General features: G+C 35.8%; 3 protein-coding genes across 4 annotated transcripts; 2 read left to right on the top strand and 1 right to left on the bottom strand.

The window, feature by feature from the left end:
- On the bottom strand, positions 1–7,298 carry LOC136820839 (alkyldihydroxyacetonephosphate synthase, peroxisomal-like). The gene is made up of 2 exons (XM_067077075.1): positions 7,153–7,298; positions 1–2,110 (listed from the first exon to the last, which is right to left on the bottom strand). Exon 2 carries the CDS (start codon positions 2,105–2,107, stop codon positions 299–301), a length of 1,809 nt encoding a protein of 602 aa, XP_066933176.1. The 5' UTR covers positions 2,108–2,110; positions 7,153–7,298; the 3' UTR covers positions 1–298.
- Positions 7,299–7,655: 357 nt separating this feature from the next.
- On the top strand, positions 7,656–18,545 carry LOC136820816 (PR domain zinc finger protein 10-like). 2 transcript variants are annotated; one of them, XM_067077051.1, is made up of 8 exons: positions 7,656–7,816; positions 12,332–12,484; positions 12,875–12,916; positions 13,123–13,170; positions 13,647–13,742; positions 14,158–14,787; positions 16,231–16,453; positions 17,710–18,545. In XM_067077051.1, the coding sequence occupies exons 1-8, from the start codon at positions 7,766–7,768 to the stop codon at positions 18,063–18,065; spliced, it is 1,599 nt and encodes a 532-aa protein (XP_066933152.1). In that variant the 5' UTR covers positions 7,656–7,765; the 3' UTR covers positions 18,066–18,545. The 2 variants fall into 2 exon arrangements, with proteins under 2 accessions (XP_066933152.1, XP_066933153.1); XM_067077052.1 differs by lacking the exons at positions 16,231–16,453; positions 17,710–18,545 and adding an exon at positions 14,940–15,403 and having other exon boundaries at positions 7,677–7,816.
- A 2,197-nt stretch (positions 18,546–20,742) lies between these two features.
- On the top strand, positions 20,743–22,282 carry LOC136820961 (uncharacterized). The gene is made up of 2 exons (XM_067077192.1): positions 20,743–20,861; positions 21,095–22,282. Exons 1-2 carry the CDS (start codon positions 20,856–20,858, stop codon positions 22,040–22,042), a joined length of 954 nt encoding a protein of 317 aa, XP_066933293.1. The 5' UTR covers positions 20,743–20,855; the 3' UTR covers positions 22,043–22,282.
- Positions 22,283–27,721: the final 5,439 nt, after the last annotated feature.

Raw genomic sequence — 27,721 nt, 5'->3', positions numbered from 1 at the left:
TCTTTGGATGGAATAGCTTTATTTCAAAATTAGTCTATTTAGAATTTTTCAATCCGACTTTCTGATAAGCCCGTCCATGAAGAATTTGTTAAAAAGTTTTGAGAAATACTAATATGTATTAATTAAACTCAGAATATAAACGTAAAAAATTATAATGAGGCAAAATAAAGGAAACCCTGTACATGAACGAAGTCCCGTTTTAGAAAAAGTACGAAAACTGAATAATAATAGATAATAATTGATTTCAAAAAACAAAAAAAACAGACAAAAATTTGGACAATTCATTTTATTTCAAACCCTATAAAAGATTATTAACCCCAAAGATATTATTAGGGTCGATAGCTTGTTTTAAGCCTTTTAGTGCATTAATACCAGCTTCAGTAATAGTTTTTTCCAAGAACTGTTTTCGAATCTTACCAATACCATGATGATGAGAAACACTTCCACCATTCCTCATTACCTCTTGGCGAGCAGCATTCTCTACATCTTCATAGATCTTCAAAGGCTCTGGCAAACCATGATATAAAAAGCCAAAATAGAAATAAATACATGCTCCAGCATCGTAGGTTTGCGTTACGCGACATGTAACAAACGGGCGTGTCTTGACTCCATATTCTTTGCACTTGCGGAAGATCTCTAATTTGACGTTACGGCATAAATCCAAAACACGATCCCAAGGTACTGACGTTTCAAATGACTCAGCAATGTAAGACATATCTAGCCCGAAATCACGCAGATAAGCTATAGCATAAGTAAGGGTATAGCCCCTTTTCCCATTTGCCTCACCAGCCGGGATTCCGCCATACTTCTGAACGATCTGATAAACCTTCTGTTGTTGCTCCTCAGTGATTTCTTTGGAGCCTTCAAACAACAGGGTGCAAATGCAGATCTCTTTAGGATCGAAACCTTTAATATGAGTGATGTAGAAAGCTTTAATCCAGTCCATGATTTTGGTCCAGAAAGGTGTGCTGCCCGCTTTTAAAGCTTGCCCGAATAAGAATTGTTCATTGTCCATTAAACGAATGGAGGCGGGTGCACATTTCCGTAAAGCAACTTCCCGAAGACTCAACACGCCAGCTTTGAAGTTAGGGAAGACCACAGATCCGTAGGCTTTGATTTCAGGTAAAGGACGAATTTTCAAAGTGACCTCAGTGACAACGCCAAGGGTGCCTTCAGATCCTAGAATCATGTGATGGATATCTGGTCCTGCTGAGATTCGAGGCACTTGACATTTCTTTTCCATTATACCTTGAGGTGTAACCATCCGAATTTGGACAACCAAATCTTCAATGTTACCATAAACATTTTTCTTCATGCCTGAAGCTCTGGTTGCTACCCATCCACCTAGAGTACTAAACTCCATCGAATCTGGCTCGTGTCCAGTACAGAAACCGAACTCTGCTAACTTCTTCTCTAAGTCTTGACCGACAATACCAGCTTCGACATGAGCAAGTAAATTCTCTTCATCAAACCAAAGAATCTTGTTCATGTCCGTCATATCCAGCGACACAATCATTCGTTGCTCATCTTCAGGACAAGATACAGCACCAGAGACAGTTGTACCACCACCAAAAGGTATAATACAAACATCAAACTCAGTTGCAGCATTAACAATCTTCACAACTTCGTCATGATTCTGTGGCCACATGACTATATCAGGTATACGTTTGATTTTGGTGTAGCGCAGATCAAAAATCTCAAAGATGGTTTGACCATGGCCATGGACAACACGATCTTCAGTATCAAAGGATGCAATACCAGTTCCTTCGACAGCTTTGATGAAATCATCATTACAGATGGGTGACGGGTAATCCTCGATATTGAGGCGTTCACGACAAGGTGTCTTCAGATTCATGTCAGCATCGCATCTCTCTTCAAACCAAGGACCAAGTTTCGGTAACGTTTCATTAGCCAGGGCTGGATATCGGCTACCTTTGAAACAAGCCACGTTATCTTTGTCTAGATCGAACTGTGAGTCATTGTACCCCCATCCACGCCATTTTAACACTTCCTGGCGTTTGCGTGGAAAGGCTTTGAATTTGTCAGTGTTTTCATGTGTAAAATTCAGCTTGATTGTTTCTTCACTGAGCCCATTGACATTTGCCATTATCTGAAAAGAGAAAAAGTCTTCTTTAAGTTGAGTTCGGAATTACAATAAGTTGATCTTATCAATGATCTGTAAGAATGATTTAGTAAAAGATTATTGGTATGATTAATATGATTTTATTGGCTTTTACCACCAAACCTATAACACGCAAGCTTAACAATACTAACAAGGAATTTTTTCATTATTACAGTTATTATTACAGTATTCGAACTACAATAGGCTCACTACACATTAGCCTATGAGTTAGTCTGCTAGACGGAATCGAATTTGTATTATACCTGTTTTGAGAGTTTCCTAAATAACAAAGCTGATTCTTTAACAAATTGATTTCTGACTTATCATAATCAATATGATAAGTCAGAAATCAATTTGTTAAAGAAGTGTGTCATCTTTGAAATTATAAATGATTGCATTGCTTAAAAGAATTATTTTGCAAGAAAAGTGACATATACAAAACAGTTAAAAAAATTTCTGTTTTGTTTTTCTAAATTCAAAAGTTTTGATAACATTTAAAATGGCCACACAATATGTTAAAGATTCGATTTCATTTCATTGTGCAACTTTTGTTACTTTTGATGAAATCGACAACTCTCGACTCAGATTATTTTTCGTTTCTGTCTCAAGGCCGTGATACACTTGTCAATATTAAATCAATATTCAAAAAGTGTTACTATAAATAGATCAAAAATTTTATTGAGCTAATATTGATGAATGTAAGGTAAAAAGTCAAATTTAAATGATGTTCAAATTTATGAAAGTGCTCTATTGTTCGATTATTGAGCAAGAGTTGATTTAAATTGAAATTCTTCAATTTAATTCCCCTTCCAGTCAATATTCAACAATAGAAAGAAAGGAAAAACTATTGATTTCGTTTATGTAAACAAATACTTTCATTCATTTTTTCTCCAAGAGAGAGAGGAAAAACTTCTCTTCTTGAACAAAGGACAAGTGTTCCTATTATTTGCAATACTACCTACCGGGTGACCCACGAAAAAGTTCAGACGTTTCTCGACGTCTTGAGGCCGAACAAATGTACCAAAGTGCTTGGAGTTTAGATATTTAGAAAGTAGATATCCTAACTTAAAATTTGAGCTATCACTTTTATAATTTGACCAATTTGTTCTCTACTTATGAGCTTTTAAAGTCGAAATTCACTTTTCGGAAAGTGTAAAAAACACGTAAAAAAGGGGTTTTAATATATAATAGGGATATTTAATATTTAATAGTAACAGTTTTTGAATATTGATTTAATATTGACCAGTGTATCACGGCCTTAAAGGCACTGGAGAAAAAAGAAAAGAGAAAATTAACGTAGGGCTAAATGCATAGACCAAAAGTTAATAGAAGTTAATAGTAATTAACTTCAAAGACTACGGGAAAGTAGTAATGGAGAAAAAAATATACATAAGCTCTGTCTATCCTGTAGGCTGAGTCAAAATTTCATATCTGTAGCTCAAACCCAAGATATGTCATTTTAAAGCATTCTCATTCTTCGAAATTTTGATAAAAATGACGTCAAAAACAAATTTTCAGAAAATGGAACTATAAACTGTACAAAGATATATTTGGGTTTTCCAGGATGTAATTTAACTTTGATAATGCTACTCAATTGTAAAATGACCCTCCTAAAACACGATTTAAATGAATTTTCTTGATCTTAGATTTTGATAGCAAATTACTTCAGCATTGTAGTGTTTAATAAAAAACTCTCTTGTTCTTGGATATTGAATACATAAAACTCAAAAATTGAAAGTTTTAGCCTCCTTTTCATTCGAGAAGCTCATATATATCACCATACCCTAAACATCAGAATTTCTTGAAAAAAAAGCACCCCTTGGAATTTGCCAAAAGAAAAATTAAGTAAAATTCATGATAAATCGAAAATGTTTTAAGTCTCCTGGTTGGTTGGACTCGCTAACTGGCCATTATCCTGAGTTTGAAAAGGAGTTAAAGTACCTCAACCCGTAATTTGATCAGGAATTCAAAAGATGATATGATAAGGAGCTATGAGGTTTTTTGTAAATTTGAAAACTGACAAATTATTGGCAATTGTTGGCCTGATAACATCACTAAAATAGGGATATTGTAATATCTCAGCCCTGACAATCCCCTAATTCTGGTTTAGATGTGAGACTCATTATATTTAACAGCTTCTACATGTCTCAAGATTACATTTCAAAATGTTTTTTGCTTCCATAAAATCGCCATTAAACTCTTATTTTTTGGAAACTTTGAAAAAAAAACCTCAGAAACTTCTTTGTTATGATAATCCTCATCCTTACAGTTATATGTCACGTCGTTGAGATCTTTGCAAAACATGCCTTGCATTAAAGCTTCATTAGAGGATATAAGAAATGTTGACGAGATATTTATGGGGAGGTTTCAAAGGTAGTCAAAATTTGATTTTTTTTATCAGGCTTTACTACACCACTATGGTTTGAGACCACTAATCATACCCTGCAAATCGAAAATAATTTGTCTCCGTTTCCAGCTTTGATCCTATGAAAGGCCCAGTTTAAACACCAAGTTCCTAAAGGGTCTGTCCTTGGACCCATTCTCTTTCTCTCACATCAATATCAATTTTTAAACTACAGTCACTCAAGAGACTAAAATCAATATCATTATACAATGCTGCAAATAAGGAAATTCCATTTGGGCGGTAATTTTCGAGCGTAACAAGAATTATTTAAGCAGAGGGTCCTGGAGGGTCTGGCAGTATAGACTTAAACTCGTATATCAAGATTACGGGATTTCGAGTACGGGCTGATTTTACTTTTGTTTTGAGTGGTTTCATTTTCGATTTCAAGCCAACATCTTAGCAACAGGGTGCTCGCTCATAGTTACAGGGGTTTGTGCAAAAAAACTAAACATAGAAAATTTTCCAAATTCCCCATTTCGATTAAAGCAATGAAAAATGAAACTTTTCTATTTTTAACTTTTTTGCACCTATTCTTCAAAATGAAAATATTTAAGATTTTAAATTCTTCTTTTATTCAATGATTTTTTACGGCACTTTGTTGACAATCTAACTCTCGCGTCAAATTCCCGCTTTCTTCAGTAAATTGAAGGGATTACTTGTCAATCACGTGCGTTTCCGTAGGGTAAAATGGCGAAATGCGAAAATCGAATTTGGCAAAAAAAATTTGAAAAATGACCCTACAAGATTTGACTATATATATCTTTTTATTCCATGAAGAGATTACTTTCAAATAAAAAATGTATTAACAATGAATGGGTAAGCTTTCTAGAAATCCAAACATAAATTGCATAGCTTTTACCAAAAAATAGCACTTTAGGATCAGAAACAGTCAAAAACCAGCTTTTTCCAATTTTCTTCGAGTTACAGGAATTAATTCCTTGTTTGTTTTGATCTGAAATTTTCAGTAGGGGTGGCCATCATGGTTCCCTTGCTCATATCAGGGGGGCCCGAGACGGGGGTAAGAGAATTAAAGTTTCTAAGTAAAATCTTAATTATCACCCAAAAAAGTGCCTTTTTTATGTCCATATCTTTTAAATAGATTGTCCCAGCCTTATCCCTCTTTCAGTAAAGCTTCCTATACCTTTTGTCCTTCAGAAAAACCAAAAATATTGGCCTTAATTGTTTGCTTTCAGTTCCTGTAGCCAGTAGTGTGACCCCCTGTATTTCTATTTGTGACCCCCTGTATTTCGCGCGGGTTTTTTAATAGAGATGTCACGTGACTCAAATCCCGCAGTCTTATTGGACTAGAGAAAGCGAAATCGCGCGATCTGATTGGATGAAAAAAGACCGCGGGAGCTGGAAATGAATGGAATTCTCTAGAATTTTCATTCGGAAACAAAATGGCGGCGAGAAAAGCACGTCTTTTGCTTTGAACGAAAGGTTGTAAATTCTGGTTGATTTTAAGGTTTTATCTTATCTTATCTCATTTACTTTAGTTAGGGCCGATGAAATTTACATATGAGTTTACCGTCGTGAACTTACCCAAAAATAGATGCGGCATGATTTCATTATTCATTATTCATTATTTTCCCAACAGCACCTTATCCACCATTTCTGCCAATCATGCTCTCTCAAAATAAAAAATTTTGCTTCGCTTCAACCCTTCGCATCTTTTGCGAACGAAAAATAAAGATCGATTGCTACAGTGGCGCTAGATTTTGCAAAAAACTAAAATGGCGGTCAGGGCGGTTTGGCAGATATGGGCGGCCACTGCAGTTGTAGGATTGAGGGCGGCAGCATTTTCTGTAATAAATCTTCTTTGTTTACCCGTGTAAACATGCGTAGAGACGATTTTAACAAAGATAGAAGTTGTAGTTGTAAAGAAATATGGAAATAATGAAAAATTTATGAAATTTCGGCCTAGTAGAGGCTTCTTCAATGTTTGGGGAAGGTAAGTCTGTAAAAGTTATTTGTTTTTCGGTGGAAAAAAGTGTTTAAAAAAGCATTTTTTGTGCTCAAGGTTTATTTTTCTTCGCAAATTTTTGTCTTCAATCTTAAATAGATGAACGAGTATTTGACTGATACTTATGATTTTTTCATAGAACATAGTAAAACTATTCAGGAACTTATACCTTTTTACAGAATTTCAAAAAATCTGTTAGTTCTGGAGATATATTGAAAAGTTTAGACATGGGTAGTTTGCGTTCGTGTTTCGCGTTCCCAAACCAAACGCACGTGCAATGTACATGTACACATGTATTGTGTCAACTTGTCAGCATTGTATTGTTGTAAAGGAAAAGATAAAAGAGGTAAAACTAGCCTAGTTTCTAATCCTGATATAGGAGTTTAAGTCTAGACTGTCTGGGGTGGAACCCCCTAAAAAAATTTGTCTGAAATGACTGTATCAATGGTTTATTTTAGTTTGTATCTTTGAAAGACCCCATCTGATTTAGGCAGGGCTGTTGGATTTAGAGGACCACTCACGGAATGTTATGCCTGCTGCAGTTAAGTGCACAGTTAGAAGGATTTTCCAGACTATTTTTATGACTTTCTTCTTCAAATTGGGTTTTATCAAATCAGCCACAACTCTGCAACTTTTGAAAATGATTAAGATAGAAAAGCTTACCTATGAGATGTATAAGTTTGCTTGGTCTTCTTTTCCTGGAACTGTAGAACTTGGCTTCCTTCTGTTTTCTTGATTGCTTCCTGCGCTTTGACGTGGTGTGTGGCTGGTGCAGCAGATACGTGAGGTATTTTGTTTTTGCCTTGTGCAATATAATGACAGTTTAGGCTGTTAAATAGAAACACGTCAAGGGTTGTAAAACCGTTGCTGGACAAGATGAAGATGGAGATAAGGTCGTTGTGGATGCATTTAACGTGCCTCAAATGTTGTACGTACGCGTAAAATACCGTACTGAAGAAGGAACCCCCAACTTTATTTATCTCTTAGTTCTCAAGTAAATGATACTATGGAGCTAATTTTCAAAGCTTTCCTCTGCAAAAATTATAGCTCTTTTTAGCTCCTTGATAGAAGTTTTGATTTCTTCAGTCTTATCCTTGGTTTAACGTCCTTGTTGAAAAGGTGTTGAAAATATAAAATGTCCGTTTGACCACGGATAAAAAGAAGGCACTCGAGGTCTGGAAAACACATGGCCAAAATTCAAAACAAAAAAACAAAAAAATCTCACGTCCAACGTCCACGCAGCTGAAAAATACTTGAAAATACTATACTAAAGATCATGTCCAACAAACTGAATATCTTGAATAAAATAATTGACTGTAAATATGAGGTAAAATATAACTTTATTATGGTTGCTTTTTATTTCATTTCATAATCAATCAGCCTTTTGAGGGAGGGGGTGGCATCGGAATAACAGGATTACAGGATCAGGCTCTTTTTTAAACAGTATTCTAGGATTTAACGAACTTGCCAACTCTCATGCATGGAGCCTGAGACTCGCGCATTTCAACATTGTCTTACACAATTTTTGAAAAACTTGATTTCTGATTATGTGTTTACCGTAAGCTGCAGGACCCTGCCGACGCACCGGACTTTAACGAACACCGGACACGCAAAAGTCCGATGTAAAATGGGAATTTTTTTACCACCGGACAATTTCTACACCAGACTTAAAAAAGTCGGATGTCCTGTGTCGGAGAAGGATATTTTTCCCACCGGACAATCTAAACACCCGACATGACCAGTCCGGTGCGTCCGGTGTTTCTTAAGTTTTTAAATTTTCACAAGGCAGATCTCTAAAAATTGTTTGGTTCCTGTCATCCGACCGACCCTGATTTTTGCTCTGAAGTTAGACATTTCGCTAAATGCACAGAGCGCGACGGCCCATTTTCCCTTTCCTATCTTTCACCTTACCTGTTTATTCTACTTTCTGAGACTTACTTTCTCATTTCTGACTGAGTTTTCATACCTGTCAATCATTTGTCCATCAATTTCGACCAGTCTAATTTTCACACCGAGTGGGATTCGAACCACCACCAAAGAAAGACTTTCAGATTCGGAAGCCAGCGTTCTATCCGTTGAGCCATTGCCGCACAGCTAAACGACGCAATTCATAACACCTTACCAAAAGACGGGGGTAATGTTATTATAATATGGGTAAAAGTACCCCTTTTTTAAACCTGACTGAAATTCGAGCCGTTACTAGCAACCCTGCGGGGCCCAAGGCGCCGAGTATGCACCCGGCACAGTGACAAGCCGTTACTAGCAACCCTGACCCTACCTCCCAATACCCCCTGAATCACGGAATGACGGATAGGAAAAATTATCGGGAAAAAAAATTGCTCTGCGCGCTCTGTGCATTTAGCGAAATCTGAAGTTAGAGTCAGAGACCCCTTTTGCCACTTCTGGATTCCTAATTGTCAACCTCTGCGTGCTCAGTGTTTGCAAGTTTTCAGCGCGCCAGCGGAAAGTGAACCAAAAACTAGTTTATCCATGATTTCCCGATTTTTTAACCCGATTTCATAATTTGGACCTTCGTGGAAGCAGACCACGCTCGCGAAGCATCACTTTCTAAAAAACAAGATGTTGCATGATGATTATGGGGCTCACAATGCAGGTACCTACAATGAACAAAGATGAGATGTATGCACAAAAAAATATTTTCGACCGACCGACCCACTTTGTAAAGTCGAAATGACAGGAACCAAACAATTTTTACAGATCCGCTCAATGCCGTCACAACACTCGCTAAAAAATGGCTCTACTAAAAGTCAGCCCTATTTTCCACTCGTATTGGCTGTTGTTCAAATCGTCAAATTCAAAAAGTTGATCTTATGGTAAACACGAAATGAAATTTGATCGGCCTTTTTGAAAAAACTCTCTCCAATTTTCCGATTTTTGGCCAAAATATTTTCTGATTTTAGGAAAAATATTTCCTTGATTTTCCAATTTCAGGAAAAACCTTTCCCTGGATATCTTAGTTTTTTTGGAAAGAAGATTCCCAGATTTTTCGAATTTCAGAAAAAATTTTCCCTGATTTTCTGAAATTTTGGCAAAAAATTTCCTGATTTCTGATTTTGGAAAATACACCTTATCGGAAATTCCACAAAAACAATTGCGCTAAAATGGATCCGTTGAAATTGGGAGGTAAACATAAATGGGACCAATGGTAGCGCAAGTAGCGCTAAAAGTTCCTGTGTAAAACAAGGACTCGTTTGCTTATATCTGGCTTGTTTATTATATGTTCCTAAAAATACACTGAATTTAAAAAAAAACAAAAAAACAATGCTTTCAAGATGCTAGCACAAGCTATAAGAAAGAGAAAAACAACAACTTCGGTGGTTTTTCAGTTGATTTGGAGGCTCTTTTGGCATCAATATTTTGGGTGTCTTGTAAGGCTTTTTGCCTGAAAACTGAATATCGCGCTTTGTTTATCTCCCAAAAAGTGTTGCGTAGCAACAACGCAAGGAGGTGGAATTTCCGATAAAGTGTATTGGAAAATCTGGCTAGGATTTCAGATTTCACTTGGAAATTTTTATCTCACGCAAAATGGACATCTCAATTTGGCAGGTCTGAATTTGATTGAAAACACATTGGGAAAACCCGATACGGGGATTCCACCATTAAATGTAACAATAAAAGGGTAATCAAGAAAATATTTCTCAGGATTCCGGTATTTAGACAAATTTCTGTTTGTTTATCACAAAGTTTAGATGTAGCCCAGCTGTAACGTTGGTTCAACATATACATATATCTGATGTTCACAACGCCCATTTAATGCTACATGAACGTTGCAGCAACGTACGTTGTGTGCCAGAAAAGAACAAGGCATTAAACATTTTGATAATAAACAAGTGTTGAAGTGTTCCAATCCCCTGTCAAACAGCCCTGGTGCAACATTTTTCCACCTCGGGGATAAAGATTTCTTTTAAAATGAAATCCCTATGAGGATAGAATTTTTATTGCTCCATTGCTAAAAAATCCAGTGGAATGGTTCCATGTGGAAAGGTGGTTGAAGGAAACGAATTAGTTTCAATGATGGCTAAGGCCACATCTAAATATATTGTTTGTAATACATTAGTAATCTGGACATCTCCCCTTCCTGGAGAGGTCATGGTCACTGTAGATAGTGTTCGGTTTCTTATACATTTCAATGGCTCTTTCCCCTATTGGCGGGGAGCAAGTGGTTGTTGTTCCAAGCAGGGGGGTCAGTGTACTAGAAGGCGGCATGTATGTGTACTACAAGGTATTTTTCAAAACTTGAAAAATCCTGGAACAACCCCATACCCCCTATTTACTACCAGGTAGTACCTGGAAAAAAACCAGACCACCTCATATCCCCATTTACTACCAGCTACTACCTGGAAAAAAGCCCCAAACCTGCCAAACCACCCCGTACTGCCTACTACCAGACACTACGTGGAATAATGCCGAAATCACTTCATACCCCTGCATAAGTACCTCCATACCTTGTTTTACTAAGTTTACAGCTGTTTACAGAATTGTAACCCAGAGTGTAACAAATTGCACAGCCTTCCTTCAAGAATGCTAAATACAGAAAAATTCCTCCCAATATAATTGGCCTTTACTTTGTAAGCTAACCCAGATGTTTATGCAAACCAAAATATTCTTAAGAATTGGCCAAATTTGAAGGTGAAGAAATTATTTGTACTCTTATTCTTTGAGTGAACTTTCAGTGTAAAGTTTATAAAACTTCTGATTTCTCAGATGGCACGTCGCTTTTCGTTTATTTAGTCTACGCTTATCTTGCACCCAGATGGTGAAATTTTCATCCGACACGCTAAAGCTCTGAAGGTCAGGAAAATTTTCAACATCTGGAAGGTTTACATTATGGAATTTTGCGAGACCGTGTCAAGAATTTTGCAGAGGGGGGAGGTCTGGTAACCCAGCCCTTGTTTTTCGGGGATTGGTGGGTCCAACCGAAATATTTATAGGTTTACGCACAAGGGCTGTTGAACCCGACTGGGGGTGCGGCACATCAAAGGCCGACTATTATTCCTCTCCGATGGGAAATTGGCCCGCTCCTTTAGAGCTTTAGCGTGGGCAGCCGCCGGTTGGATTAGTTGTATCATACGTAGTCGAGTCTGGGGTATTACTCTACTACTGAGGTGTTGGAGAATCTTCATTATATCCCAATAACTGTAATGGCCAGGTCTCTAAGGAATGATCTGTCCATAGAGGGCAATATCTCTAATATCATTCGATTCTCTGTGAATCTCTTTGCATACTGGTGTGCAGCTTCTTCTGGGATTCCAGCATCCCGCAGGTATTTTTCCCAGTCTTGATCTGACTCTGACAGCGCCATGTAGAAAGGTGATTGAAGGAAACGAATTTGTTTCAATGATGGCTAAGGCCACATCTAAATATATTGTTTGTAATACATTAGATCTAAATGAAAAGAAAGAAGAATATATAAACTAATCTGAACATCCGGAATGCAATCTGTATTTCAAATGAAAATGAAATATAATCAATTTCCCACAGAAGTATATAGTGGAGCTGAGGTTCCAGCTGGTCTGTGACATTGTTTAATAAAGAAGCTTGTTTGAGAAAGAAAATCCTCAATCAATTTTAGATGGCATGTGACACCAAAGGTGCAAATCTCGTGCAATGTAATGTGATTTCAGATTTTGGAAACAGGAAAAATTGAAAAAATTATAGACTGGCTTTTTAGAGCAAAACTCTGGTACTCTTCTTTTGACAGGTGAAATACTTTCAAAAATTGATAAACAGGGGTCTTGACCACTTCTAGAAAATTTTCTATCAATTTCACTTTGTTTCTTTGTGTTATTTGTTACTCTCTTTCTCTCTGTTCTTCCTACAGAAAGGACAACCTTATTATTTGGTCAAATGGAAGCCATCTTGGGAACCAGCAGATAAACTAGAACCGCTTTTTCAAGATTATATCGAAGACTTTTGGGAAAGGATAAACATTTGTAAGGATGCAAAAGATGGAATACTACGCCCTCCAAGAAAGGTACTGAATTTGAAATGATAAATTGTCTGACACAGTTAATAAAAGTCCTGGCTATGTTAGCTTAGATGAAGAGTTTGATCCAGCGCAGACCTATTTTTTTCTGTGTTTGTGTTTCGTTTTGACATGAATTTTCTATATCACATCAAAAAAATATTTCTTTAATGAGATGACTATCATTTTTTCAACAGAAGGTTTGTGCAACTGTGCTATATAATGTTATGAGAAGGGATGTTTAGGTGTAATCTGATTCTATTGCCAACAGTATAAAACTAAAATCAGTCAGAGTCAGAGCATTTAATACCAGGTTTAGAATTCTGCAATAGAAAGTGTTTTGTGATGGCAAAGCATTTACAGGATTTTACTCACTACTTCTTTCTTATCATTTCATAGAGAAAAAGAATAGAGGATCATTCAACCATAGCACCAACGATAGTAACTACTTTTTTCAATACATATATTTTTTTAGTTTTTTCCTTTTTCATTCTACGCATTCCAAATTTCTATTGAAGTGTCATTACTTTTGATATTGTTTTATTGTGCCTTACCACCCTTTTATTACCCAATTTATGAGTATTTCAAACCTTGAGAGCACTCTTTTAAGCAGGAGCAACTTTAAAGATTCCTAATTTTCATTTCAGAATGGTACAGACTTCACACAACCAACGCAAAATAATAACACATCACAGGTAATTTTCTTATAAGTTATCGGCGATCCAAAAAATATCTGCAATCTGATTGGTTAAAAAGAGTACAGTATAATATCTTGTATTTTACATGTACAAAATATAAATTGACGAAAAGAAAAAAGTGCATTTCTTGGGTCACCGATAAACCAGTTATCAGACATTTGATAGTACAATATGAGAAATATTTCACTCATTCCAGATTTTCCGTATATTTTCCTCACCTAAAGGCTTGTACGGAAAAATCTTGTAACTCGTAAAATATTTCTCATATTGTACTCGCAACTGTCCGATAACTATAACTTATCACATCAGAGGCCAACTTTACCTGGGGATTACTTTTTTAATGTCCATAACTGGATCAAATAAGTTTTCGCGATATTGAATTTTGCATTTTTGTGAACTTCTGAAATCAAATCCACATAAACATTTTGCTTTTTTTGGCCCTAACGGGGTCGATTTAAATTTTTTTTTCATAGAACAACTTCACAAATAATTTTGGTCATCATGTATCAGGACAACCGATGATGCAAACACCTACCCAACCTCAACATATAAATCAACATCACCACCAGGTTTTAAAATCTACTTTTTTTCATATAAGGGACATTAAAAAAGTATACATTTTTTCTATTTGGTATTTTCATACAATGGAAATAACTAGATTAAAATTTTAATTGTTCATTCGGTCTAACTAAATGAAGTAAATGGTGCTGAATTGACATTTTTATCAACCCTAAAAGATGATCCAAAGAATCCCACTAGTGCCGATTATAAAGCGAAGTATAGTTTGCAAAGTCTCTTGGCTACTTGAATAAAGGGTTGTTTTGAAGTGGATCAATTTTGTATGGACTTCGTGTGGACAAAATTTGGTAATTCAGCCTCTTTTTCACCCAATTTCTTTCATTTCTCCTAGCGGTTTTGGCAGAAATCCTGACTTAAAAATTTTCGCGACGACTAAATTTCATCCACTCAATCTGTTTTTTACAGCAAGCACAACAAAATCAACCACAACCCCAACCCCAACTACAACACAGTATGAACCAACTGATGGGTTTTACTGACCAACAAAACATGGCCGCTGGTGTCGCTAGCAATCTTTTTCAAACAGGTCTCCCCTCACCAGGAGGTGCTGGCGAAAAGAAGACTCGTGGAAGAGGCCGAGGTCGGGGTTCCAAAGGACGTGGAGGTCAGGGTCGTGGTGGTATGTCAAACAACATTCAACAACAGCAGCCTCAACAACAGATGATGCAAAATGATATGCAAAACTATGGTGGTGGTATGGGTGTTAGTCCGTTTGGTATGATGAGCCCTGCTCAATCACCTGGTGCGTTCAACTTTGACACCAAACCTGTTATATCACAGCAACAACAACATCAATCACTTCAAGATATTAAACCAACCATCGGACCAGGAGGAGTCATTGTTGACCCTTATCAACAACATCAACAAATCTCTCAACCTCAACCAATTATGCCGGGCGGGATGACTTTTGGAGATTCACCACGTGGCAAGGGAAGAGGTGGTGGTGGAAGAGGGCGGGGAAGATCGAGTTCAACTGGCGGCGTGACTCCCATAAAAGAAGAATTTAAAGGTGAACCAGTTGCAGGCGAAGAACTGGTAAATTTACTCTATTTGTTTAAAAAAAATTACTTTGGCCGTTTTCATAGGGAGACGTTAAAGTTTGCAATGACTGAGAAATGTAAAAGAATTAGCGAATTATCGTGATTTTCATAGCTAAGACTGTCTTTTTTTCGTTTTGCTCTTTTTAGAAAATCTTGCTGAACAATGCAGAGAATTACCCTGCATCTAGTTACAAAGACGATTTAAAAGTCATTGAACAGTGGCAAAACCCTTTCGTACGCTTACTTCTGGCCTGTCGTGTTTGTAGTAAGGAACAGAAATCCATGAACGTTAGTACATGGAAAATGCACTTTTTAACACACTCCAACAAAAAACCCTTCAACTGCAGTGTCTGCCAAAAGGGGTTCGTCCAGCAGACTGCTTTTAAAACACACATGAAAACAAACCATCCAGAAATGGCTGCAACCACCCCGCAAACGCCGCAACAAATGCAAGCACCTCCGCCCATGCCGCCTCAAATGCATGGTGGATTTCACGGGCAGTTTAAAACAGAATAAAGAATACTTTTTGACGTCTAAAAGTCACAAAATCAAGCTCCCCCTTGGATTATTTTTATATTATGGACATGTAGATGTGTAGAGGGCTCAGAGAAGCTCACCAGAAAATGTAAAATAGTAGTCTTTTTATGTCTATATTTAAAGAGATTTATATACTGTATGTATTAGCGTAGGATGGGTTTCTGTTGCTTTCTACAAACAAAAACGGAGTAAAACTACAAGGTCGATTCTAAAATTTAGATTTTAGATTGGAGTTGTGTCCACTAAAATCAGGCAGTTGATCATTAAATATTTCGATTTATAAGTCACTTTAACCATGTGCTTCTTCAGACTTACCCTTTCTTAAAAGGCTTTGATATCTTTCTCTCGTGGTCTTACGTAAGTACTTGCGTACGTATACACGTGGAAAGTAACAGAAACTAAAGACCACATTCAAAAGATGTAACTTTTTTATTTTATATTATATTTTATTATCATAGTCTAGATATGTTATTTATGTTTTTTATGTTACTCGCCATTGTCTTTTTATGCTAAGAGTAAAAAGTACAAGCTTAAAGTTTGCAATTACACTACTCAAAATGATCTGCATACAAATTCAATTAATTCTACTTGAATGCAACCGGTCTGTTTAGAATGCATTGTTTAATGAAATCGAGACTCGTTGGATTACCAATTACCAACATCATTATGTCCGATGCTTTTGATTTGGAACTATTGACTGGGATCATCACTAACCTATATCACATTTTAACTGTTCCTTGTAAATATTGGTCGCCTTTTCTTTATTTTATACCAATAGCATTGTAGTTTTGAGGAATGGCCCAGCCCTCTCTGAGAACCAAATACCAAACCTCTTTTTAGAATTCAAACGAGTCTCAGGAGTAACAAAGATTCTGATGAATTCGCTTACCTTTTATTTCAGAGAACCATTAACAAAACAACCTCTGGTGTACCAAATCTCCTTAGCGGAGATGGTCAATATGATAATTGGAGTAATCCTTATGCGAAATTGGCTTTGGTGTGTCGTATGTGTTCTAAAGAGCAGAATCCCAAGAGCAAAGCAACGTGGAAACAGCATTGGGAAAGTCATACCGATTTGAAGAATTTCGGATGTTACAGTTGTGAAAAACGATTCCGAATGAAAGGTATGTATGTGCAATTTCTTTTGCTTTGTAAGGAAGACAAAATAGAACAAATTTAGAAGCTGGCCAAGGTTAGAATTATAATACAGTGGAGTCTCTTTAACTAGAACCTCTATAACTCGACCAAGTTTTATGGACCATTCAGTTAACAATGTCTTATAAACCTTACTCCATAATTCGAAATTTCCTCAACTCGAACAATTTTGTGTTCTCCGTTCCCATTCGAGTTAGGAGATTCTACTGTATAGGTAAGAAATCTTGCTCTGATTCTTTTTTGTTATACTGTTGGCAAAAGAGCCCGATTTACCTACAAACTCCTTCTCAAAACATTATTAAGTGACACAGTTTTTTGTTGAAAAAATATTTTCCATTTTATATCTGATACATTCTTTGTCTTTTGAAATGATTGAAGTAGAGAATTCCCAAAAGTCAGAATGCTGAGCAAACGGGTTTTAGTCGCATGGTTTCCGGGCTAGTTATGATAAGATCATTGATTTCAAAGCCCCGAAGGGGTTAGATAGGCTTAGATCCGAATCTCCTGGATGAAAATGAAGTGAAATGAAGCCACTTATTTCCCATCAAGGGCACGTGATCGGTGTTTTTTTTTTCAAACAAAGTTTTTCCATGCGGGGCAAACTTAATGCTTCACCTTTTCGTGCTTGAGAAAGGTTGAAGATTCCTCTTTATCGGGGCTTCAAACTCAATAAATGAGACTAGATTCACGACCTAAATACTTGAGGTATCCTGTTGTAGTTGTTACAGCAATTAGGTTTCTCTATTAAAAATTGGATGATTAACTAACAGTCAGTTCAATGCAAAATCTCGTATTACCATATTTGGAAGAAACCATTGCGTAATGTTATATAAATGTACTACATCACATATAATGCGCATGCGTAAACTTTAACCACAAGCGATTATTACACGCGATGATATACCACAAAATGAAGACGAAGGGGTGGACACTCTTAACGGTCGGGGATGTGGAGGTTCCTTATAAGAAACATTTTTTATAGGAATATCGACTTTTTATAAGAAACATTTCTTATAAATATCGATGTTTTATAAGAAACATCTTTTATAAGAATATCGATCATTCCAGTTAGGGTTAGGGTTGGAGACCCAAACAATAGCATAATTATAATAATTATGCTATTAATGATGTAATCTTTACTATACGAGATTTTTCATTGACCGCCCTCCTAAATTGACAAAATCACCTTATTAGTTCTATTTGATGAATAATTTTCTGAATACAGGTGATCTTAAAACGCACATAGTGAGAGTTCACAAAGAAGAGTTCATCGACGAGCGAGTTATCCGGTACAACGAAACTGCTCCCATTCCGCAGGTCGACCCGTCCGAAATCATCGACGGATGGTCAAACCCGTACGTTCGTAACGTCTTTCGTTGTTTACAATGTAACAAAGAGCTACAATGGAAAAATAGAGCGTCATGGAAAATCCACTACGAATCACATTTGGATATCAAGAGATTTGGATGTTACGTTTGCCAGAAACCATTTCGTTTGAAAGGTGACTTGAAGACGCATATCACCAGAGTCCATAAAATGGAGTTTGATGATTTACAAGTCATAAAGCTGGACCAAAACTAAATAAAATAGCTCAATCCCTTTGATTAAGTGATACAATTGCTTTAAGATTGATGATAAAGCCTGAGAACCGTAGATTCGTTGCTTTATTGCTTTCTTTTAATGGATAAAAATGGCTAGAACTAGGAAAGTTTTCAATTAACGGACTTTTGGATTTTTCACTGTAAAACTTAACACGATTACTCGGTTAAAGACTACTTATCTGTCTTTTAGTTATTTGGTTCTGCTTTGAGCCTCATTTTGTGTTTTTGTAGCATTTAGGTTTTTTCTTTATTCAGTGTTAATTCCTCCAGTAGATCTTTCATCGATCATCGTTGTTATTTTTACTTTGTAAAAGATTTACACATAGTTTGACCAATTTTTTTTAAATAACCCTCAACATTCGTTAACATTTTGTATTTCTAATAGAGAAATAGTTTTTAAGCTGTAACATATATTTTCCTCTTAAAGGCATCTAAAAAAGATAACATTTTCACCTTTCAATTGACAATTACTTCATGTTAATGGCACTGTTCTTAAGATCAATACTCGTGGTACCCCCTTTCATAATTCGTTCCTGACTGTTTTCTCGAATGAAAAATAATTGTTTTAGATTTAAGATGTTTTTGTTTGTTCCTTTTACTTTTTACCTATTTTCAAGAGGGCAATAGAGAATTTATTTTAAACCTCAAGACCATTAAATATACCTTTATTACCCCCATTAGAATCTTTAAACCAAATTTATCCTTCCAACAGAGAGAGACTAAACCTACCCATTGATTGGAAATAAATGCAATTTGTTTTGTGTTGCTCAAGCTCTTAGTATATGTAATCACATGATAACGAGTGCAATTCGAATATAATTGCACGAGTGATTTTTTTGTTATTAATTTTCCGAGTCCGAAAGGACGAGGAAAATTCGAAACAAAAAAATCACGAGTGCAATTTTCGAATTGTACGAGTTATTATGTGATTACGAGCTAATCGCACAATGGCTTTCACTACTTTTTCCCAGTTAGGAAAGTAAATTACAGAAATTACACTGAGAGTTTTATATTTTTCTCTTCTCTTTATGTCTTTCTTTTTTTGTTGTTTATTGATTTTCTTTCTCACAAAATAAATTTCGAATGCAATTAAAACGTTCGATGTAAAAAAAATGTAAGAAAAAACATTAAAATCAATTTTGTAAACATTGGCGCGCCATTGGAGAGTGTGATTAACGATTAATTGCTCTCTACAGGATGCAATTAACGATTAATTGCTCTCTTTGAGGGCGTGCCAAATAAGAAAAAATAACCCATCGTGCGATTACGGTGATAAACGTATTCTGTGTAATGATAAGTAATAGTTATCGGACAGTTGCGAGTGCAATATGAGAAATATTTTACGAGTTCCGAGATTTTTCCGTACAATATTTTCCGAGCCTTTAGGCGAGGAAAATATACGGAAAATCCGGAGCGAGTGAAATATTTCCATATTGTACGAGCAAATGTCTGATAAAAAGTACTACCTTATTTCGTTTATATTCGTCAAACTACCTAGTTTATCGGTGACCCAAAAAAAATGCATTTTTTGTGTCGGAGGACACTTTTGTAGCAAAGTGACGTTAGATTGCTTCTACCGCTACAATGCAACAACATCTTTTCGTCAATTTATATTTTTACATGTAAAATACAAGATATATTGTACTCTTTTTAACCAATCAGATTGCAGATATTTTTTGGATCGCCGATAATAATGTATTATCAATTCTTATTTCAGATTTCAAAAAATAATCTAAAATGGAATTTTGCAATTTTGCAATCTGGTAAGTTAAATAAAAATGATTTCTCAATACCTTAAATGGAGAAAAGAGTCTTAGAAAGTGGCTGAAAATTGGAAGGGCGTTGATCGAATTTTTCCCCTGGCAAAAAGTTTAAACGACCATTATATACACTGATATACAACGTATGTGTTAACTCCTTGGCGTCCCACCAGCGAAATTTTGTTCTCTGAGAAACGATATTTTCGGCTGCCGGTGGTTTAGATTGAGGACCTAATTCAAAAATCTGGTACGCTGGAAAGATAGAGCTTTAACTGTTAATCCACTTTCTATACCGAAGGAGACTTCTCAGCATAATGATAAAACTTGATTCATAGACCTATCTAAAGATCTGAACAAAATAAGATCCCACACATTTCTGTAATTTCAGACCGGATTCCAAGAGATACAGCCGTTTGGTTTTAGAAGGAAAATATTTGATATCGAGGAGAGCGACCATATCCTTATAAGGTAAATAACAATTGAAATTTCATAACACCGCGTAAATCATTTTCAATTACTACAATTATTTGAAACCACAAAATTAGAGTTTTGGAAAAAGTTGTTTCGCATAATGCATTTTCAAAGATAATGATTATAGATAACCAATTCTTCCCTGCCAAGAATCTCTTTCTATACAATTTTAGTTCGTATAAAATTTGCGAAATGAAAGACCAATATAATTGATGTTTTAGTAAATGTGCTTTTTGCGAATGCTGTTAAATACATTTTAATTTTCTTACAATATTCGAATATATGGGGGTGATCTGAGCACGTACACAGCCGGTAGAAGAGATTAATTACAACCGCCGTGACAGTAATTTGTTTTTTTGTGATTTTTGTAGTTTTTGTTGTTTATGTTTCATCTGGTAACATAAATTATCGCCAGACTGACTGTTTGTAAAAAGATTTCACTTATTTCAGCTCTAGACTGGACGCAAACATAGACGTTTAGTTGCTTGGTTGCAGACTAACATTTACATTGAAGAAACATTTAAAAACGAAACACCGTTATGAACGTAAGTAATAGTTGGGGTGGCTTAGCTCAAAGAAACATGCTCATACTACAAATTTCTCGAATTGAAGAGAGTCAACTGTATGGTTAACTAACTAGTTGGAAAATTTGATGAAAAAAAACAATCTTTTGTCAGAAAACTTGACCTTAGATCTTAATAAAGAGCTTAGAAACTGCATTCTAAATTATTTGAAATTAAACTCGATAAATCCAAAAACTTATTTTCATTCATTTCAGGAAACAAGAGATGGATTCAATGTACCCGGTGGTGGCAAGGGCGTCTGGGGCGGTCCTGATGGCGGTGGTGGTGGTGAAAGCTTTAAGAGATTTCTAACATTCCCAAATAAAAACGAACCTCATGTTCTGATCTTACAACACATCGGTGACGGCATTACAACTCTGGCAATCATTGTCAACATTCTCGGTATATTTGTTATCAACTCATCATGCAAAAAACTCAGCAAATTATCGAATTCAAAACTCTTACTAATGTATATGAGCCTTACCATTATTGCTCAATCGATATTCAAATTTGCAATGTTGTACGCTAAATTACCTATCACTAAGAAACTCTACCTGTTCATATTTTTTGCAATGTTTTTAATCCTGCGACGTCTATCAGTCATCATAATGAGTATTGACCAAATCTCTATCATCGTTCTTGGCGTTAAATACAAGACCATAATGACCAAGAAAGTCATATTTTGGATGCTCTCAACGACATATATCATTGGAATCGAATTCGTGGTTCTGCGTATCATATTCATCAAGAATTTCCGATGCAGCCGTATTGTGACCAGTACTAACTTGTTCACCGTCGATGCTTTCTTCATCTTATTTGCAATCTTGACATTCGCATCGCTCAAGAGATGGAATTCGAATCGATCAGGAATCACTAAGAATGCCAGAGCTAAAGATGCGGTAATAGCTATATTATGTATTCTAACAACACAAACTGTCTTATCCATAATACCTGATATAATTGGTTCAACGGCTTTGTTTCAAGGTAAAAATCAAGCAATCTGGAAATCGATCAATCATATATGTTCAGGAATCTCAGCGCTATGTGATCCGTTGTTATATATCTTGGTGGTTAAGAATCATAGGCAGATTGCAAAGAAGATGATTCAAAGACGAACTTTGTTCTTGAAGAATCAAAATACTGTTAGTCCTGAGAATAGTTGAGTTTGATCTGGGGAGGGGGCACTTAGCCGAAATGGGTGCCGGGTATGTGCGAGTCATGTCCCTTTTTCAAAATCCCTCTAAGGGGTGCAAAAACCATTAAAAAGCAATTGAGTCCATGTAAGGGTTTCAAATAAAGGAAAATCAAAAATCAACTCCCTCAAATGGTCATAAATTCTTGAGATTTGGACTAAACTTTGAAATTTTTGGGGAAATAGTCCCTCTAAGCCACCCTTAGAGGTCAAAAATGGATAAAATTTTCACAAGATTCAGTCTCTCTAAGGGTTGATTTTCGAGCTTTGACTCGGACATACCTGCTATCTCACAAACCTAGCCCAATCCCCGGAAATTTGATAAAATACTTTTTGATTAGTCATTGATCGCTGGGTTTTCACTTTCAGGGAAGATTTTAGCTAGTCTAGTTGCTTTCAGCACCTGAAGAAGCTGAGAAAACGAAAGTAATCAAGATATATAAAATGGGAGATTCTCCTGCCCGTCTCACTCAAGGGCTTTAAAAGACAAACGTTGTTCCTTTTACATTAATTAATTATTTTTTGCTAGATTTTCATCAAATTATATTATGCTCTGTAATTATCATCTGATAGGAAACCATAGAAAAGTCATTTCGACTTCCTCCATAATTACTAAAGTATATTTTTAGCCCTCGACTTATCTGTCCGTTTGTTTGGTGACTTTTTTTGTCCGAAAATTTTTAGCCTGAAAAGTTGAATTTCGGGTGTCTTTCTTATTTTTTTAGACCTGAGTACGAGTTACATAATGATGCTGACTGCATGCTTTTTTTATAAGTGTCTGCCCCTTTATCAGGCTCGCAATATGCTTAGCATTCTATTGTTTTTAAACAATAGAGCTATTGTTTAGGTACCAAAAAGGAGCCTGCGCATGCTTATAAACGTTATGCTTTATAAAATAATGCACATTTTGAAAAACTGTTCTTGAAAGAAAAAAGATGTAATTTGTTGAGAAATGAATTTTGATTTGATAAATTCGAGAGTTCAAAATTTATTGAAAAGTCTAAAATTTACTTGCCCTCTTAAGTAGGCTAGCCAGAGAAGGTTAAGAATAATGGCAGTAGCTTTTTGACCTTAAGAAAGGCATGGAAATTCTGAATAATATATACCGATGATTTCGAAATCAGCAAAGTTTAAGGGTTTTTTTCTTGTATGTAAAAGAAAGTTTAAAAGGTTAATGCCAACCCAGGAAGTTACAGCAACAACTCTGGTCATCTGGTTACGAAATTGAAGAAAAAATTATAGTTTTTTTTCTATGTGTTTAAATTTTTGCTTCTAATAACTTTGACTAATTAGGGCTCGTTTTGAGTTATGACCAGCAGTATATTGCCCAGGAAGTGAACTTAATGGACCTTAATTAGATGGAGTTTGTTGATGGTAACAGAAAAACATTGTGTGGGTATGATGGATAATTTATTTAAGATTTTGACCCATGTTATTTCAGATGGACTAATATACGAAAAATACCCGAAAACAGCAAAGTAATAGGCCTTTTCATAAATCGTTTTGAGTGCAACAACTACTCTCGGGTACCTAATAAACGGGGGATTCGGATTAAGCGGGGTGGGTTGGAAAAATTCTCAAAACTTATTAAGCGGGCGGGGGGGTGTGCATAGCACTACTTCGTCTCCTATTGTTATTTTCTCTTTTACGTCATAATATATGCATGAATAATCGCATAAATTATTTCTGATTGATCTTGAGATTAGAGGTGGTTTTGAAAATGAGGCTAATACAGCAAAATTAGGGTCAAAGAGGGAACTTTCAAAAATCATTTTCCCAAAACTTGTTAAGCGAGGGGGAGTGGAATAAGAATGTCATAGGTGGAAAATTTTCGAAAAATTTATTAGTGAGGGCGGATGCTTATTAGGTACCCGATAGTATCTCGTTTTGAAACCATTACCGAGATGATTAAATCCCTTGAGCTTTTAATTGTTGATTTTATGAATAGAGCCAACTTCTTCTACTCATCTATAGGCCTTCTAATGTCAAAACGGGAGATCGGACAAAAGTTTGAGAAAGCCACTTGAAATTACTGAAAAAGCATTGGATAAAGGTCCCCCCAAAGGCAATGTTCATGGTACGACTGTCTCATCGTTCATTGAACATTGCTATTGAGGGGAAAGGGGGACACGCCTTCTAATTTGCCTCTGTCCTGTCTGTCTCAACTTTTTTGTCCTTGCTTGTAGCTCTCTGCAAAAGAGAATGATGTTAACTTTTGACTGAAAAATGAAATTGACCAACGTTCATAAGATTTTCTAGATAAGATTTCTTTCGCATTTTCATTGCATTTATGCAGCAAATACGTCATCACTAAAAACGTTTTGCCTGAATAAAAAAGCTTAAGTTTGACACAGGTTTCTACCGGTCGGGGTATTTTTCAGTGAGTTCCAGCAATTTTTTCGTGATAATTTTCATAATTGATAGTGTTGATGGTGTTGACCAACAAACGATATTATATAATCTCGTATTTGTAAACAATTTCACTATCATTAACACCATCATTAACGTAACAAGCGTCACCACGTAGATTACAAAAATAGTTTGTTTTCCAATCTATGGACAACATCTTCGTTAGAAAATCATCATTCGGAACAAATTGATAAAGATATTTCATAATGGTTAAAATCGACGAAGCCTCTAAAATTAACCAATAGACCTTTTCATAAATTACGTTACGAACATTACTTGCCTCGTTTTGAAATTATTGCCATGGTGATTAACTTTCAGTGGATTTTATTTAAACTACTTTCTATTAACAAAAAAATCATTTGATGTCTCAAGGGACATAATCACCACGGTAATTGTTTGAATACGAGGCAAGTGATGTTTGTTCGTGACGTAATTTATGAAAAGGTCTATTGGTCTAGTAAAACAGAAACGAACGCAGCGAGTGAAAATGATCTCAGTTTGCAAAAATGATTTTTCCTCTTGATTTTTGCATCATAAATCGATAAATAGGGAATCTCTTTACTGGCACAAACTTTTAAACATGCTTACACATCATGCGGATGATAAAAGACACTAGTTGTATTCTTAAATTTTTTCCTGATCTAATTATTTCCAAATTAGGTCCGACTGTTTCTATTCTAATGTTTTCATTTATAAAATGCAACCTCATTTCCGCCTAATCAAACTTTCTTTTCTAAACACTGCAGGAGTACTTAATTCATTTATAAGAATTTTCTTGTCGTAAAATTTTAAAGTAAAGTTTAGGGATTTTTTCAGGGCCCTTTAGGGTCATTCATCGTTTTTTACATCATTTCCTAGGGCTAATTCTTCCTCCTTCCTTTCGTCCTCCCAACTCAGCTGTCACACAACGTTGTTTCAACGTCTTTCTAACGTTATATGGACGTTGTGAACGTTAGAAAAACGTGTCGAAACAACGTTGTGTACCAGCTGGGAAGGGGGCACTAAGGCGTAAAAGGGGCTGAGTATGAGCGAACTTGAAAGTTCAATTTTTTGAAGTCTCTCTAAGCAAAACGTAAAGTGTAAAAAATGGGGCAAAAAACATTGTCAAACACCAATTCCTCCTTCGTGTGACCAGGACTGTCATTGGGGCAATCATCAACACCAGAGGTGGTATCTCACTGCTCAATAACATTAAGAATCTTTTGCATTGCAATACCAGACCCTATTCAGCTTTATTTGTCTTTGGGCTTGCTTTCTAGACACCCCCCTTCTCACAGACCCGGTGGGATTTTTTGAGCCAGTGGGGATAAAAATAACGGGCAATATTTCTTATGGCTGGGGATTTCAATTCTTTTGTTTTCAAGTCAGATAATTCAATGGGGATGAGAAAAATAGCATAATATTTTGCAGTGAGGAGCGGTTTATTTGATTATTTTCAATGAGGAAAATAATTTTCCACCAGGGACGATATTTTGGCCAATTATTTCCATTGGAAAGGGGTCCCAGTGAGTCTGTGATAAGGGGGTGTTTCTAGCTTAGACTTTGTTTTCCTGCCAGGAGTCTCTCTCATATCCCTATCTCTTAAGTATATTACAATCGGCGTGTATGGACATGGACTAAATGTAGTACTGCGAACACAGTGGCTAAGGGCAGTTTGAAATTTTCTTACAAAAAGCATTAATTACTTTTGAGTATTGTTTATTTTCTATAACGAGGTTATGTAATTAGGTTGGATTATAACAGTAAATAGATCTGTTGAGTCATTAAGGCATTACACAGCATCTGTATTATAAGAAACCTAGGTTAACCATCGTAATCTTGTAACCATCGGATGATTTTAAATGTTCTAGAATTTTTAAATGAGTGATTTTAAAATTTTCAATTCTTGCTGCCTTGTCAATTGCTTTAATTTTCGAGATCTTAGAATTTTCTTCAAAAAACCTATCTAAGTATGATGACTTTTGCCCGTTTTGAGAACCTTCAATTTTCTTATAATTAGGATATTACATTACATTATGTTCTCATTACATCTATAATATATTAGCATTATAGTAAGACAATAGGTTATTTGTTGTATATTAGGTAATTAAGTGATAGTAATTTATAATTTAATTCTTCAACATATGGCAAGGAAGAAGGCAGTTTTAATTCATTTTGTTTCTGAATACGGTTTCGGATGGATTAGTGGTGCCAATGAATGTTTCATTTGGTTCTGTATAAATGTTTTGGATAAAGTGTCAGTCTAGCGATCAATCTACTATCACAACTCTCATCAAATAAAGTTAACCGAGACTAGATATTATATTGGAAGTTCAGTTGCAGGTTTTAGTTGGAGTTGATCTTGGTATGTAGCCTTTCTTTTTGTTTGCAGATTCGATCGAGGAGACTGTTTTACTAAGAGAATATTATAAGCTTTTTGACACGTCATATTTTTATTACGGCCTACTGGGACCGCTTCCCACTGGAAAAATTGGCCAAAATATCGTCCCCGGTGGAAAATGTTCCTTCAATTTTTCTCCCCACCGAGAGTTAATTAAAAAAACAATCGTTATCCAATCTTCACTGCAAAATATTTACTATTTTTCTCATCCCTACTTAATTCATTGACTTGAAAACAAAAGAATTGAAATCCCCAGCCATAAAAAATATGGGAATGTAAATCCCCATCGAGATTGAGTCCATTATTTCTATCCCTACTAAAGAATCCTACCGGGTCTGTGAGAAAGGGGTGTATATTAAAAAACTTTTCAGATCCCTTGAGTCGCTCATATACCTCCATAGAACCACCTATGGGGAGTGGACTTATCCCAGTGGCTAATCCCGCAATCACGAAAAAAAAATTCCAAATCACGTAATCACGCTACAAAAAGGTCCCTATCACGTCATCACGAAAACTGCTTGGGGGTCTCATAATATCTATATTAGAGATTTCGCCTTTTAAACTGTATTGCAAATTTTCATTACGAAGGAAATGCAATAGCAGTGACGCGGAAGTAGTAATGACAGGATGTTTTTTATCATAATGATGCCAAAACTAATATCTGAAAGTTTTCTTTCTTCTAAAAATGACAATAAGTAATTCTTACATAAGTACTACTTTTCATTCAAAAACACAATTTTGATTTCAGCGTTGGGAAGTTTTGTTCTTCATTTAGAAGATTGAGTTATAGTTTATTCGCTTCAAGTATGCTTTCCTTTTCGCTTTTACATCGAAAACCACTCGAAAGAGAGTCAGTCTAAT

Source organism: Clytia hemisphaerica, unplaced genomic scaffold (genome assembly GCF_902728285.1).
Source record: "Clytia hemisphaerica strain Z4C2 unplaced genomic scaffold, Clytia hemisphaerica genome assembly, whole genome shotgun sequence".
Lineage (NCBI taxonomy): Eukaryota > Metazoa > Cnidaria > Hydrozoa > Leptothecata > Clytiidae > Clytia > Clytia hemisphaerica.
Note: the sequence above shows the minus strand (reverse complement) of the source record. Positions and strands in the feature narration are given on the sequence as shown.

What these genes read in the sequence shown, in the direction of transcription:
- LOC136820816 (XM_067077051.1), top strand. Translation starts at nt 7,766, where the DNA reads ATGTCCAACAAACTGAATATCTTGAATAAAATAATTGACTGTAAATAT. An exon ending in CAACCATAGCACCAACGATA is followed by an intron (nt 12,917 to 13,122) that starts GTAACTACTTTT and finishes TTTTCATTTCAG; the next exon opens with AATGGTACAGACTTCACACA. An exon ending in AAAATAATAACACATCACAG is followed by an intron (nt 13,171 to 13,646) that starts GTAATTTTCTTA and finishes TTTTTTTCATAG; the next exon opens with AACAACTTCACAAATAATTT.
- LOC136820839 (XM_067077075.1), bottom strand. Translation starts at nt 2,107, where the DNA reads ATGGCAAATGTCAATGGGCTCAGTGAAGAAACAATCAAGCTGAATTTT.